The 16,648-nt window shown below is 44.0% G+C and overlaps 1 protein-coding gene across 7 annotated transcripts in view; it reads left to right on the forward strand.

Annotated features, from left to right (window-relative positions):
* Positions 1-1,199: 1,199 nt before the first annotated feature.
* BMAL2 (basic helix-loop-helix ARNT like 2) overlaps positions 1,200-16,648 on the forward strand; it is an 84,619-nt gene continuing 69,170 nt past the window's right edge. For 3 of the 7 annotated variants that reach the window (XM_074402961.1, XM_074402957.1, XM_074402959.1), the window contains exon 1: positions 1,201-1,385. In XM_074402961.1, coding sequence (XP_074259062.1) covers positions 1,355-1,385 — 31 coding nt within the window. In that variant the 5' untranslated portion in view covers positions 1,201-1,354. Of the gene's footprint in view, positions 1,386-1,826; positions 2,043-16,648 lie in introns of those variants that run through there. The other 4 variants (XM_039472021.2, XM_074402960.1, XM_074402962.1 and 1 more) reach the window with 4 other exon arrangements.

Here is a 16,648-nt window from a genome sequence, read left to right on the forward strand (position 1 = left end):
AAAATAGAAAAAAGAAAATGTTTAGTAACTGGAAGACCACGAAAAGGGAAAGAATGATCCACCCCTGCAGCGCCTAATTAACTTGAGACTTTCTTCTGTTGTTCCTTATTCCTGGCCTCAATTGATAAGGCAATTGGACTTTTTTTTTTTTTTTTTTTTTTTTTTTTTTTTGAGACGGAGTTTCGCTCTTGTTACCCAGGCTGGAGTGCAATGGCGCGATCTCGGCTCACCGCAACCTCCGCCTCCTGGGTTCAGGCAATTCTCCTGCCTCAGACTCCTGAGTAGCTTGGATTACAGGCATGTGCCACCATGCCCAGCTAATTTTTTGTATTTTTAGTAGAGACGGGGTTTCACCATATTGACCAGGATGGTCTCGATCTCCTGACCTCGTGATCCACCCGCCTCGGCCTCCCAAAGTGCTGGGATTACAGGCTTGAGCCACCGCGCCCGGCCGGCAATTGGACTTTGTAGCCGACCTTAGTCAACCTGGTGACTCCAGACTCAACAACCCCCTCCCAGCTTGCAAAACCACCCTAAACTGTAACTTCTATAACTTTCCACTGCCTACCCTAAACCTATGAAACCAACTCCGATCCCACCACCCTGCACAGACTCTCTTTTCAACTCAGCCCACCTGCACCTGGGTGAGTAAACAGCCATGTTTAGGGGTTCTCTTCATTCAGAGCGCGCTGAACAGGACCAGTGTATTCTAGACACTAGCTATAAGGATGTAGGGCTGTCAAGTGATCCCCAAAAGATCTTGTTTCCGGATTTACCCAACCATTCCAGGCAGCAAAACGGCTTCCTTGGGGACCCTCTCTCCATCCTCTACACCCTCGTCGCTGCAGCTAAGCCCTTCCTTAGGCCGAAAAGAGCAGGGTCTCTCGTCCAGCACCCCCTCCCCAACCCCAGCCCCGTGCCCTCCGCTAACCCGCCGTGCAAGGATCTTCATTCACCCTTCACCTCGGCCCCGAGGGTCTACAGCTGCAGTCTTCGGAACGCCGGGGCAAAGCCTGCTATGAGCATGGAAGCCTGTTTTGAATGGGCGGGTTGGTAGAAAGACCCGACTGGCCATTTTAGCGCCTTGTGGCTCGCGGGAGGGCTCGGCGGGGCGGTGTCCGCGGCGACTCCGCCCATCGCCCGGGTCCCGTTCCCGCCGGGGAGCCCCGGGGCGCCCAGAGCGGCGGGCGGCTGGCCCCAGTCCGCATGCTCAGTAGCCGCTGCCGGCCGGGCTGCGCCCGCCAGTCCCCGCTTCCCCGCTCCGGAGCTGCCGCCTGGGCCGGGGCAGGGCGGGCCCGGGGCTCCTCCATGCTGCCAGCCGCGGGGCTGAGGAGCCGGCCGGGTGGCTCCTGCGATGGCGGCGGAAGAGGAGGCTGCGGCGGGAGGTGAGGCTGCGGGTGGCGAGACGGCCGCCCCGGGTGGGCGCGGGGCGCCTGACGCGCTGGGAGCGCCCCCGCGACCCCAGGTCTGCCCCCTGCACCCCGAGGGAAGCGCCCGCCCCGTTCCCTCATGCCTGGCGTCGCCTCCGAGGGGCGCTGGAACAAGGCCGCCCCGGGGGGCACAGGTGCAGCACGGCGCCCGGCGCGTCCTCCGGAGGCGCGGGGCGTGGGGAGGGGACCCAGGGTCGCCGCCGGCGCTCAGGACGCGGTGTCTGTCTGGGTCCCGAGCCGCGTGCATTGGCAAAAGGGAGCCGGCGACGGACCCTGCACCCTGGATGGGAGCAGCCGCCTCCGCCCACCGCGGGCGCCCGCCTCGGCGTCGGCAAGGCTTACACCCTCGCGGAGACTTCTGTGTCTCTTCTTTCTTTCTTGTAAAACAATTGTCAGCAGCTGTGGACGGAACCCGGGTCATGCGAACCGCTCCCCTCTGAGCTGAAAACACTCGCGGCTTCCCGGCTTGAACCGCTGCCCCGCGGAGGAACGCGCAGGCGGGCAGGTGCGCGTGGACTGGCGGCCCCACTCTGGGACCACGACAGCCTTCCACCACTGCAGCTTCAGGAGGGTCGTCAGTGGACTTAGCTTGTTCGATGATCTATTTCTGAGGTATTTTTGTCAACAGAGTAGGAAGTTTGCTGTGCTTTTTCCATCTCGCTAGTATTCACCCGCCGTATTCTGTGGTTTCTTAGAACGGGGCCTTTGGGACTACTGCTCACAATTATGGAATGATTATAAAATAGCTGTTACGACCAGTGGGAGGCAGGAAAACAGAAATAACTAAAGGAAGATTGGCAGAGAAGTTCAGGGAAGCAGTTAATTCTCCCCTTTCCTTTTGGAATAAGGCGATAGAGTTTTAGATACTTCTCTGAAATAAGGCCATGAGAGGAGGTGGCTTTCGAAATTCTAATATAATTGTGGGAATTTAGATCGTGGGGAGATTTGAGAAATTCCATCATTTGAATATTAGTAGTTTTAGGAAAACCCTTTGTTGAAAATAGAAGATGGCATGTCTGGTGTTAAGCTCTGACTCCCTTTGTGCTCTGTCTTGTGATTGAGTTCTGCCCTTTACTGTATGTGTCACCCAGGTTATTTGAATTCCCTTAGTCTAAGTTCTCCCATCTGTAAAATGGAGATAACTGTGCAGTCCAACTTATGAGATTGCTAGGATTAAATGAGATATGAATGCAAATGAAATGCTTAGCCCGATGCTGAGGAAATAGTGTTTCATAAAACATTCGCTTAATGTAGTTATTAATTTACAACTCCAATTTGCTTTGTGAAATTGGTGAGTCCTGTCTGGTCCATTAAGAAAGGGAAAGAGAGAGGAAGGGGAAGGGAAAAGGGAAGGGGGTAAGAAAGAAGGAAGAAAATGTATCTACTAATTCAAAGAACAACTTTCCCCAGAGAAGTCTTATGGACTTAGGACATATAAGCTTTTAGATAAAGTTTATTGTTATTTATCTAACTATTTTAGAGAAATAGTTCATTGCTCTTTGCATATCAAATGTAAAGATGGGAAAAATAACAATTAAATTTTCTTAGTTAAGGGCAGCAATGTTTCTGTGGAGGCTGGGAGAGCCCCAAGGTATGATGAGTACCTAAGATGTCCCAGACATTTCACAAGGGCTGCTTCCGTTAGTCTTACAGCAGCTTTGTGATGTAGGTGGTATCTCCATTTCACAGATGAGAAAACTGAGGCAGGTTCACAGTTATACAGCCAGGATGTGACAGAACTAGTTAAAATCCATGGCTCTCAATGATACTGCTTTGGTTTCTTTCCCATATGAGTTGGTGATGCTAATGAGCAAGTGTGCTCACTTCCAGACACCTGTTTATCTCAAGAGTGGTAGAAATAAAATAAAATTCTCAATGGAAGTCTCTAGGAAAAAAAAAAAAAAGTATGCATATTTTTACTATTTCTCCCAATCTCCAGAGGGAAAACATAAACAGGCCTCTGGGCCAGTTGGTGGCCCTCTACAAAACTGGCCCTAAGGTTTTTGTTTTAACAGCATAAGCCAAACTGTGGGTTTCCCCATCCCATCTGTTTTAGATGGTAAACACCGAAATTGAGCGTGCTGCCAAGTGACTGGGTGTCCTCCTGATAAATGATTCCAGAATCCTTGGAGTTAGGAAGAAAGCGGTCTTGGGGAGCAGCACATTTCTAAGACTGGTGGCCAGAGATGATCTGGGGTCAAGGCATCTGTGGGGCAGCTTTCTCACCTTCCCTTTTCTTATCATTTCATGTTTTCACCTATGTTATTATAAGATCCAAATCTTTTACATGTAGTTCTGCAGTTATAGTGGTTTAAATTCATTTTGTGAGTCAGCAATCAAAAGTCGTGTCCCAATCAACCTTGCATAAGCTCCTGTTCCTGGCATGGATCCTTGGGCAAAATTTCAGCCAGAAATGCTTGACTCAAGATAAACTAGGATGGGCTAATTAATATTTAAGGGGGAGGAAAAGAGAGAAGGGAAGCGAGAAAGAGTGAGAGGAGGGAGAAGAAGGAAGGAGGGCAAGTGTGAAGTAAAGAGAGGAGGAGAGGGAAAAAGAAGAGGAAGGAGAGAGTGAAGGAAGGAGATGGAGGGGAGGCGAGGGACTGACACTCCATCAAAGTTTGACTCCAGGAAAAACAAAAACTAATGTTTAAAATGTATAGGGAAAGCCAAAATGTCAGTAGGATAAGAGTGATTTCATTGTACATTATCCTTGTGAAATGACTCCCTGGTTCTAAAAAGCATGGTGTTGTTCTGTGCTGTGGACACTGAGGTAGCATCCTTTTAAAATCCCCCTTTGTCGTGTTCAGAAAATCATAAATGAGCCAATAACAATTCATTCTAGTAGCCCCAGTTTCAGTTGTCATGTTTAATTGAAGACCTCCACTTCCCTGCAGTGACAATTGAATTACTTGGGTGCTTGGGATCTGGGTCGTTAGTCAGCATCATCATAGACAGAAGTATTACCAGGGGCCTCAGAGTATGCCATGTGCCTTACAGGAAGCAAAAGTACCTGAGACATCTGCCTGCTCTGTGAGACAATGATTCCCTGCCCTGGTTTTTGCAATTTTGCTACCTGGAGTGGCTGCCCTGGTTCTAAGCATCCCATCCCTCTGTAGCCCCTGCCTTGCCCAGTGCCTCGCCCCTTCCCAGTGGCAAGAGCCTGTGGGAACTAAGAGCCTTCAGTGTAAGCCCTTATTGGGACTGCAGGTGGGATATATTCTCTGTAGCAGTGTGTAGCATTTCTAGATATTTACTGATAATTTATGCAATTCTTAGCTATGCATGCCCTGCACCACCCTGTTTCCTTCTCTTACTCACTTACTGGTCCCTGACACATACTATTTTTATTGTATCACACTAGGCTACAATATCCCATTTACCCACCCAGTTTTTTTTTTTTTTTTTTTTTTTTTTTTTTTTTTTTGAGTTGGAGTTTCACTCTTGTTACCCAGGCTGGAGTGCAATGGCGCGATCTCGGCTCACCGCAACCTCTGCCTCCTGGGTTCAGGTAATTCTCCTGCCTCAGCCTCCTGAGTAGCTGGGATTACAGGCACACGCCACCATGCCCAGCTAACTTTTGTGTGTGTGTGTGTGTGTGTGTGTGTGTGTGTGTGTATTTTTAGTAGAGACGGGGTTTCACTATGTTGACCAGGATGGTCTCGATCTCTTGACCTCGTGATCCACCCGCCTCGGCCTCCCAAAGTGCTGGAATTACAGACTTGAGCCACCGCGCCCGGCCCCACCCAGTTTTTTAACTTAAATTTTTTTTTTTTTTTTTTTTTTTTTTGAGACAGCATCTCATTCTGTCGCCAGGCTGGAGTGCAGTGGCGCGATCTCGGCTCGCTGCAACCTCCGCCTCCCTGGTTCAAGCGATTCTGCCTCAGGCTCCGGAGTAGCTGGGACTACAGGCACGCGCCAACACGCCCAGCTAATTTTGGGGTTTTGTTTGTTTGTTTGTTTTTGTTTTTGTTTTTGAGATGGATTCTCACTCTGTAGCCTAGGCTGGAGTGCAGTGACACCTCCCGGGTCCTGGTTCTAACAATTCTCCTATCTCAGCCTCCCAAGTAGCTGCTATTACAGGCACGAGCCACCATGTCCAGCTAATTTTTGTATTTTTTAGTAGAGATGGGGTTTCACCATGTTGGCCAGTCTGGTCTTGAACTTCTGACCTCGTGATCCACCCTCCTCAGCCTCCCAAAATGCTGGGATTGCAGGAGTGAGCCACTGCACCCAGCCTTATTTTTGTATTTTTTTAGTAGAGATGGGGTTTCACCATGTTGGCCAGGATAGTCTCGATCTCTTAACCTCATGGTCTGCCCACCTCGGCCTCCCAAAGTGCTGGGATAACAGGCACAAGCCACCATGCCTGGCCCAATTTAAATTTTTTTTTTTTTTTTTTTTTTTTTTGAGACGGAGTTCCGCTCTTGTTACCCAGGCTGGAGTGCAATGGCGCGATCTCGGCTCACCGCAACCTCCGCCTCCTGGGTTCAAGCAATTCTCCTGCCTCAGCCTCCTGAGTAGCTGGGATTACAGGCACACGCCACCATGCCCAGCTAATTTTTTTGTATTTTTAGTAGAGACGGGGTTTCACCATGTTGACCAGGATGGTCTCGATCTCTCGACCTCGTGATCCACCCGCCTCGGCCTCCCAGAGTGCTGGGATTACAGGCTTGAGCCACTGCGCCCGGCCCAATTTAAAATATTTTTAAACCTGGCTGGGTATGGTGGCTCACACCTGTAATTCCAGCATTTTGAGAGGCTGTGGCAGTCCGATCACTTGAGGTCAGGAGTTCGAGACCAGCCTGGCCAACATGGTGAAACCCTCTCTCTACTAAAAAATACAAAAGTTAGCTGGGCGTTGGTGGTGCATGCCTGTAATCCCAGCTACTCAGGAGGCTGAGGTGGGAGAATCGCTTGAAACCAGGAGGCGGAGGTTGTGGTGAGCTGAGATTGTCCCAGTGTACTCTAGCCTGAAAAAAAAAAAAAAAAAAAAAGAGTATTTTTAAACTTAAAATATTTTGAAACTTCTTAAAATCAGTTCAGTTATACAGTGTTAACACTCTCACCAGAAAATACTTAAATTGTTGGCATGATAGGACATTTGATATTTGTGTAGCTAAATTATTTGTATTTATTTTCTCTAGTCTTTAAACTTACGGTTTAAATCTCTAGATAGTATCATTACAGAGAGATTAAAAACAAAGAAGTCTGAAGGAAAAGGAAATGTAAAGAGAATCATTTTTCTACTCTATGGTTTGCATTAAATGATATTTAGAATTGAAGGTTAAGACTATTGAAATAAAACAATCACTTCCAAGACATTCAAAATGTTTTACTTACAACATTTCATGCATTTTTAAGTAGATGAGAAATACACTTTATCATATTTTTCAAGCATAGGGAAAGTAGAGAACCATCTACTACCCTTCTTGACCAGTGCCTCCACCTTTATCCCTCTGATATATCCTCTACTCAATTATGTGAAGGGACCTGCCTTTCCCCAACATGGTGTACACTTTTCCACCTCCAGACCTTTCCTCAGACTGTTGGCTGTTCCTGAAATGCCCCTGCCCTCCCTCTAGATGGGCCTGGAAAATCTTAACCAATCAGGCTTGAAGACTGAGCGCACTTGTCACTTTTTTTGTTTGTGTGGAGAAGATCTGGTGTAGGAAAACCAGTATAAGCTTTGGAAATAGGCCACTGGGCTTGCGATTTCTGGTTTCATTACTATCAGTTATGTAAACTTGGCCAAATATTAAAACTTCTCTGAGCCCCAATTTCCTTATCTGTAAAATAGGGGTAAAATACCTAACTTGGAAGGTTGTGATAATTCAGTGAGATAATGATTACAAACTGTTTAATGAACTCTGACCTTCAACAAATGATTTTCCCCTTTTTCCTCATGCAACATTCCCAGAACTTCCTGGTCACCCAAATTGAATTTATTCTACCCTCCTATTTTCACACTGTAGTTTTTTGCGTGTGCCTATGATAACACTTGTACCTGTTTGCCACAAGTTATTTGGTTTCTTAGCTCCACCTTTAAGTTGCATATCACTAGGAGGCCAGAATCGGTTCTTACTCATCTTTATAATCTCCAATTTCTTGCACCTGTTAAGTGCTTAATAAAGGCTTGCAGATGTTGAACGAAGGATGGTTTGTTTGAGGTGTGGAAGGGGTTAGCTCATTCTTAAAGTATCCCTTAAATACACACTATTTACTAGGCAAACAGAGAAGCAGAAGTGGATAAAGCAGGTGAAGTGATTAAAGAGCTTATAAAATCTATTAGGCTGGGTGAGAAATGCAGCCAAAATGTTTGTAATACAAGATAGGAACACAGTACAACATATGGGCTGTTAGGAGTTAGCCTCCTCCCCATAGTTGGGAGAAATTACATCTAGTTCATGAAGGAGGGAACCACAGAATGCTTTCAGAAAAGGGGCTAATTTTAGTATTGATGGAAAGATAACTCTTGGAGAAGCAGAAAAAAAGATTGGGGGAAGGTGTCTTCCAGGGAACAGAGTAGGCATGGAAATGGAAAATCACCAGTGACATGCGTAGAAGAACTGATGTTAGTATCCTTTGGCTGTGGATAGGAAAACTAAAAAAGAAAGAATTGGCCCACTGACGTTTTATCATTTTCTACTGGGCTTCCCCTCCAAGGTCTGTGATGCAGCGTGGACAGTGAACACAGGCAGCCTGTCTTACACACAGGTGATTTTCCTACTTGACAAAAGGAAGGATACATGCATCTTCTTTTTGGTTCCTGGCAACAGAGCTTTTAAATCACCTTGAAAGGCAAATTATGGCATATTTCTGATCAATAAGAAAGCCAGAAAGCTTACTGATTCCTGGTTCCTGCCAGATGGTTGGCTCTTAGGTTTTAGTCTTCACTCCAAGTATCTGGGCCCCTTCTTTCTTTCATCTTCTTTTCTTTCCCGAAAAGGGGACTACTACTATCTTTTTATTTTTAACTTTTAAATTCAGGGGTATGTGTGCAGGTTTGTTACATAGGTAAACTCGTGTCACAAGGGTTTGTTGTACAGGTTGTTTCATCACCCAAGTATTAAGCCTAGTATCCATTCGTTATTTTTTCTGATCCTCTCCCTTCTCCAACCTTCCAGCCTCCAGTAGGCCTCAGTGTGTGCTGTTTCCCTTTATGTGTCCATGTGATCTCATCATTTAGCTCTCACTTATTAGTGAGAACATGTGGTATCTGGTTTTCTCTTCCTGCATTAGATTGCTAAGGATAATGGCCTCCAGCTCCATCCATGTTCCTGCAAAGGACATGATCTCATTCTTTTTTATGGCTGCATAGTATTCCACGGTGGATATTTACCACATTTTCTTTGTCTAGTCTACCATTTATGGGAACCTAGGTTGATTCCATGTCTTTACTTTTGTGAACAGTGCTGCAATGAAATATGCATGTGTCTTTATAATAAAACAATTTATATTCCTATGGATATATACACAGTAATTGGATTACTGGGTTGAATGGTAGTTCTGTTTTTAGCTCTTTGAGGAATTGCCACACTGCTTTCCACAGTGGTTGAACTAATTTACACTTCTACCAACAGTGTTTTCTCTGCATTCTCGCCAGAATCTGTTATTTTTTGACTTTTAAATAATAGCCATTCAGACTGGTATGAGGTGGCAATCTGATTGTGGCTTTGATTTGCCTTTCTCTAATAATCAGTGATGTTGAGCTTTTTTAAATAGGCTTGTTGACCGCATGTGTGTCTTCTTTTGAAAAGTGTCTGTTCATGTCATTTGCCTACTTTTTTTTAAAACTAAGTCAGATTTTTATTTGTTTTCATAGACCACATCATTTAATAATAAAAAAATAAAAATTGAACAGAAGGAAAAGGTGGATATAAAGTGGAACCTGTGGGAAAGAAGCAAGGGCGGCAGGACCGAAGAGACTGGGAACTGCAGGGGCCCTGGGACTCAGGAGGAGATGCTGATTCAGCTCCTAGGTGACCCAGTCCTGGCCCCAGCTGTTCCCAAGAGAAGGCCGAGAGTACCCAGGGAGGTGATAAGCAGGATGGAGGAAAAATCAGAGGACTAGGGCACCTGGCTGTTCCCCATCTCTGACCAACCACCTCCTTGCCTAACCCAGCTCTTGCCTCTCAGACTTAATGGGAAATGAGAGGAGGGGAGGGCTAAGTCCCAAGAGATAGATTAAGGTGGTATGTTTGGTGGGGGAGGGGAAGGATGGCCACTGTTCCATTTGGTATATGTGTGCAAGGACAGGTGGTGTGAAAGACTCTTGGCTCCAGGGTGGTGGAGACTGTACCTATCCCTCTGTGCCTTTGCCCACTTTTTAATGGAGTTGTTTGCTGCTTTTCTTGTAAATTTGTTTAAGTTCCAAAGAGATGCTGGATATTAGACCTTTGCCAGATGCATAATTTGCAAAAACTTTTCTCCCATTCTGTAGACTGTCTTTTCACTCTGTTGATAGTTTCCTTTGCTGTGCAGAAGCTCTTTAGTTTAATTAGATCCCATTTATCAATTTTTGCTTTTGGCACAATTGCTTTTGGTGTCTTGCATCATGAAATCTTTGCCTGTTTCTGTGTCCAGAATGGTATTGCCTAGGTTGTCTTCCGGGTTTTTATGGTTTAGGGTTTTACATTTAAGTCTTTAATACATTTTGAGTTGGTTTTTGTTTATGGCGTAAGGAAGGGGTTCAGTTTCAGTCTTTTGCATATGGCTAGTCAGTTATCCCAGCACTGTTTGTTGAATAGAGAGTCCTTTCCCCATTGCTTGTTTTTGTCAGCTTTGTTGAAGATCACGTGGTTGTTGGGTTTTAGCCTTATTTCTAAGCCTTATTCTGCTTCATTAGTCTATGTGTCTGTTTTTCTACCTCTCCCATGCTGTTTGGTTACTGTTGCTTTGTAGTATAATTCGAAGTTAGGCAATGGTGATACCTCCAGCTTTGTTCTTTTTACTTAGGATTGCTTTGGCTATTTGGGCTTTTTGTTGTTGTTCCATAAGAATTTTAAAGTAGTATCTTCTAGTTCTGTGAAGAATGTCATTGGTAGTTTGATAGGAATAGTATTGAAACTATAAACTGCTTTGGATAGTATTGTAACTGGGTTTTTTCTTGGGTGCTGGTGAGGCACAGCTCTCTGAAGAGAATGCTGTGGGGGTTCTTGGTCTCCAGTCTCTTAAAGAATAAGTGACGGGACCACTGCAGGTGTGCTGTATGCTTGTTAAAGTAAATATTGGACCCAAGAACTGTTGCAGAAAGGTGATTTTATTTAGGTAGAGAAAAGAGAAGAAGAGAAAGACTTCCACGAAGAGTGTGGAAGGGGGATTCCAGAGGGGAAATCTCAGAGGAGAAAGGGAGCTCCCACCATGTGAGAGGGATTCCAGAGAGCTGGAAATCCGGTGTGGGTGAAGGAGCAGGGGAATTTATCCTGAGAGACATTCCCAACTTCCCAAGTTCCTCTGGCCAATGAAAGGAATTCCTTTAAACATCTGCTGGGGTTATTGACTCTTAGTTTCTTCCCACACCCGTGAAATTCAAACATATAAATCTCCCATATGGAGAGAGAAGGGTTGTGGGCATGGCGCTGGGAAATTCTTGCCCTTAAAACTACACCCCCTTATGGACCCGGAAAGAGAACACCTTCACCTTCCCTCAGTATGTCCATTTTAACAGTATTGATTCTTCCTATCCATGAGCATGGAATGTTTTCCCATTTGTTTGTGTCATCTCTGATTTCTTTGAGCAGTGTTTTATCATTTCTCATTATAGAGGTCTTTCTCCTTCCTGTTAACTGTGTTCTTTGTATTTTATTCTTTTTACGGTGATTATGAATGGGACCACATTCCTTATCTGGCTCTCAGCTTGACGGTTGTTGGTATATAGGAATGCTAGTGATTTTTGCACATTGATTTTGTATCCTGAGATTTGTGCTGAAATTATTTATCAGCTTAAGGTGCTTTTGGCACAAGACTATGGGGTTTTCTAGATATAGAATCATATCATCTGCAAAAAGGGCTAGCTTGATTTCCTTTCTTCCTACTTGAATGCTCTTTATTTCTCCCTCTTGACCTCCTGCTCTGGCCAGGACTTCCAATACTACATTGAACAGGAGTGGTGAGAGAGGGCATCCTTGTCTTGTGCCAGTTTTTAAGGGGAATACTTCCAGCACTCATTCAGTACAATGTTGGTTGTGGGTTTGTTATAGGTAGCGCTTATTATTTTGAGGTATATTTCTTCAATACCTATTTTGTTGAGGATTTTTAACATGAAAAGGTGTTGAATTTTATCAAAAGTTGATAATCATGAAAAGTTGTTGAGATAATCCTGTGTTTTTTTGGTCTCTAGTTCTGTTTATGCAATGAATCATATTTATTGATTTGCATATGTTGAACCAAACTTGCTACCCAGGGATAAAGCTTACTTGATCATGGCAGATAAGCTTTTTGAAGTGCTGCTGATTTTGGTTAAGGCAGCTACTTCTGTCTTTAAATACACTTCACATTCTTATGAACAGCGTAAATACGATTTCATTTATTTCCATGGCAGCCTGTTGGGAAGCAGGTATCTGCACTTTCCACATTTATTCAGCATCATGACCTGTGTTGTTCTTCCGTTCCCATCACTCTGTACCCTTGATAGGGGCATGTGCTCCAGGCATGCTTGCAGAAAAGAACTTACAATGCTCACAGACTTTTCCTGTGCAGCTGCATGGGGCAAAGCTGAAGACCCTTAGCCTTAACTTCCAGTACAAACACTTAATGAAGGTTTATAAACAGTAAGAAATCCAGTGCCCTGCATCAGAACATATTCCTAATATGAAGAGAGCACTCATGGAAACACCTAAGTGTGGTGACAGGAGATTTTTTTTTTTGAAACAGAATCTGACTCTGTTGCCCAAGCTGAAGTGCAGTGGTGCGATCTCTGCTCACTGCAACCTCTACCTCCCAGGTTCAAGTGATTCTCATGCCTTAGCCTCCCAAATATCTGGGACCACAGGTGTGCACCACCACAACCAGCTAGTTTTGTATTTTTTTTTCAGTAGAGACAGGGTTTCACCATGATGGCCAGGCTGGTCTCGAACTCCTAGCCTCAAGTGATCTGCCCACCTTGGCCTCTCAAAGTGCTGGGATTACAGGTATGAGCCACTGCAACCAGCCAGTTGTTCTTATTTTAATTCAGTTACAGTGCAGAGGATCTCTGGCTTAGAAGTTACTTGTAAACAGAAACTCCTATATAACAAAATACATCATCTCTTTTTCTTAGAAGCAGAGAATATAGGGAGAATATATTATTGTGTCTATAGAGTACTTAAGCTATAAGTATATTTTATAGAAATGAAGATTTTAAGAGCTAGATCAGTATACATCTGATCTGTAGATTGAATTTATACCATCTATACTGTAGATGGGATTGAAATTGATTGAATACTTGGCAGAATGTGTTATCAATAGATTTTAAAAAGGAGTAGAAGATTATCAAGATTAATAGTTGTTTTGTTAAAGATCTAGAGAAAAGTTTTGATAAAACAATGAACACAATCCACAGCTCTGTCTTCTCTCCTTGAACATGTATCAGCTCCCTGGTTGGAGAATTAAATTTCCTCTCCGAGTTTACATGGCACCCAAAGATAGGCTGTGCTTACACTACCATGGAAACAAACAATATCGCATTGTAGGTAGGCCATCTCTTCTATAACAAGTCACCCAGGCAACCACTCTGACCTAGAAAAGAGAGACTAAATCCAATTTTCCATGCATCACGCTGCTAGTGGCTTCTTTAGGACAATTCTCCTTTTCTTTAGTTTTCAACTTGAAAGTACTTTTGGCTTATCACTTCCTTTAAACAATAATCATAGCCACCTCTGTGGTATGCCGTCATAACCAAAATAGCCCAATCTTAGAGGGATGTTCAATTCATACTTCAAAGCCCTGAAGGCATCCAGGGCAAATTATTTAGCAAAATGTTTAGAAATAATTTTCATTAAATATTCTTTAGGAAGCAACTTTGGATTATGATCAACATTGTTACTAGGGCAGGGTATGCCCGGATTGTATTAAAGCCCTAGCTATCACTTTGGGTTTTATTGCTTTTAAAATCTGCATTGTGATTAAACATTGTATTTGTAAAACTTTAACATTTGCTTGTTGCAGCGTCCCGCTTCCTTTTTTTTTTTTTTTTTTTTTTTTGAGACGGAGTTTCGCTCGTTACCCAGGCTGGAGTTCAATGGCGCGATCTCGGCTCACCGCAACCTCCGCCTCCTGGGTTCAGGTAATTCTCCTGCCTCAGCCTCCTGAGTAGCTGGGATTACAGGCACACGCCACCACGCCCAGCTGATTTTTTGTATTTTTAGTAGAGACGGGGTTTCACCATGTCGACCAGGATGGTTTCGAACTCTCGACCTCGTGATCCACCCGCCTTGGCCTCCCAAAGTGCTGGGATTACAGGCTTGAGCCACCGCGCCCGGCTCCCGCTTCCTTTTTTAAAAAAGGCTCTTTCCTTTTTTCTAGAATAATCACCATTCAGTGAAAAGATATACAAATATTTGTATGAACACTGATGCTTTTTTCCCCCAAAGTTAAATAGAAGGCATCTCATCTTGTTGCTACTTGAGTTGTTAGGAATTACCTATCTTTTGTAGGCTTTGTGTAGAATTTGGTGTATCTAACATGCCTGACTAATGTGAATCATGATAATGGCCTACCTTGTGTCTACTGTTTGCTCATAACCTGCAGGAATTGTATTTTGTTGAGCTGTATTTTTCAGTATATATTAGTAAACTCAGTGTAGACCATCCAAATCTAAATACATTTTTGTGCCTTTGGAAAAACCTGCTGATGTTGAAAATGTTAAACCCTGCATTCTTCTTTTGCATGGGGATCAATCAGCCCTAGAACAAGTTAGGGACTTTTCTGTGTTGATATGGAACTGAAATTCTGATGAACTGTGATTTCTTGCTTTTGCCCATCCCTGGATTAGGTATAATGCCTATGAAATGCTGGCCTTTTCTGGAATGATCATAGTCAGGGAAGCATTCTTCAGTGCTTATATCATTCTGATTATATTCTGCATCACAAATGAGTGGTTTCCTCCCTTGACTCCAGTTTCCTTATAGTCATCATGAGTGTTTCTCCTCCCTCTTTTCCCTGTTTCAAAAGCTCAGCATCTATAACTCTGTCTTTGGTTTTGTTAAAAAGTTAAAATTCTTAATCTTTATTGAGTATTTACTATGTGCTAGGTGTTCTAAATGCTTTGCATGGTATAACTCATTGAATTATCAGTAACTGATGAAATAGGTACTATTGTTAATCCATGTTTCAGATGAGGAAACTGAGGCATAGAGAATTTAATTACATTGCCTAAGGTTAAGGTGGCAGAACTAGGGCTTGAACCCAGGCAGAGTGACCTTCAGAGCTTTTAACCTTGCCCCTAGATTGCATTCCTTTAGTGTCTGCACATTTGGATGTGGTTCCGTTTCTGTGGAGTGCTGATGTCTAAAACTTCTGGGAGGGAGTGTGGCATACTGGCCTAATTTGACTTTGAAAGCATCTGAGGTCTCTCATTTAACAATTGTGTGATGTTTGGCATGTGTATTAGTCAGGGTTCAACCAGAGGAGCATAACCAATAGGAGATACATATTAAGAGATTAATTGCAAGGGATTGGCTTATGCAACTGTGGGGCTGACTAGGCAAGACTGAAACCCGCAGAGCAGGTTGTCAGTAAAGGCAGGCTGAACTCAAGCACAGGCGGACCCTGCTGTTTACAGGTGGAGTTTCTTTTTCTTCAGGGAAGCCTCCCCTCTGCTTTTAAGACCTTTCAACTGATTACGTCAGGCCTACCCAGATTACCTAAGATAATCTCCCTCATTTACAGACAACTGATCATGGCTTTAATCCCATCTACAAAATACGTTCATAGCAACACCTAGACTAGTGTTTGACAGACTAACTGAGGACTGTAGTGTAGCCAAGATGACATAGTGAAGTTGCTTTATCTCTCTGAGCCTTGGTTTCCTCACATGCTAAGTGGGGATAGTAAACACTATAGACCTGTGAGGACTGTATAAAATATGTAAAGCATATAGTGCCTGGCATGTCAGGATTCAGTAGCAGTGGCAGTGGTGGGGATGCCAGCAGCTGCAGCTGTGGTCCTACCTACAGCAGTGACAACCTCGTTTTCATCACTCTCTTGGTCATTCTTGTTCACCGCAGCGGATGGTTTCCTAACCAGTATTTCTGCCTCAAACTCTTTTAATCCATCCCCATTTTTTTCTCAAGGCTATCATGAAAGGCTTAAAGTAGCCTACTACTCTCCAGGTTTGAAAAATGTCATGTTGAAATCCAGATACACTCTGTTTATAGATTTCCTCAATCAGTGCGCACTACAACTGCTTCCCTCAAATATGCCCCTGCTTACATGCTAGAAGGTAGTGCTGGGAAGGGCTGCATTCTGCAGCGGCATTGAAATTCATCCTACATGTTTTTTATTCCTTTTCAGTTTCTGTAGTAAATGAGGATGAGACATGCATGAGAACTGTTTTAAGTTCTGATTTTTTTTCTCTTTTATTTAAACTAAGATGTAAAACACAGTTTGACGTATTATTTCACCACTCTGAGCCTAAGTTTTGTTAGCTGTGAGATAAGTAAATTGGACAAGATAATTTCTTTTATTGTTTATTTTGTTGAGACAGGGTTCACTCTGTTGCCCAGGTTGGAGTGCAGTGGTGTGATCACAGTTCACTGCAGCCTCCACGGCCTTGGGCTCCAGTGATTCTCCTGTGTCAACCTCTGCCTTTGGAGTAGCTGGGACCACATATACACACCACCATGTCCAGCTAATTTTTGTACTTTTTTTTTTTTTTTTGTAGAAACAGGGTTTTGTCTTAGCTGGGCATGGTGGCACGTGCCTGTAATCCCAGCTACTCGGGAGGCTGAGGCAGGAGAATTGCCTGAACCCAGGAGGCGGAGGTTGCGGTGAGCCAAGATTGCGCCATTGCACTCCAGCCTGGGTAACAAGAGCGAAACTCTGTCTCAAAAAAAAAAAAAACAAACAAAACAAACAAACAAAAAAACAGGGTTTTGTCATGTTGCCCATGCAGGTCTCCAACTCCTGTACTCAAGCTATATGCCCATCCAGGCTTTCCAAAAGTGCTGGGATTATGAGCAAGAGCCAGCATGCCTGGCTGATAATTTCTTTCATTCCTTTTTCCTTCTTTTATTGCA

Source organism: Saimiri boliviensis, chromosome 7 (assembly GCF_048565385.1).
Source record: "Saimiri boliviensis isolate mSaiBol1 chromosome 7, mSaiBol1.pri, whole genome shotgun sequence".
Classification (NCBI taxonomy): domain Eukaryota; kingdom Metazoa; phylum Chordata; class Mammalia; order Primates; family Cebidae; genus Saimiri; species Saimiri boliviensis.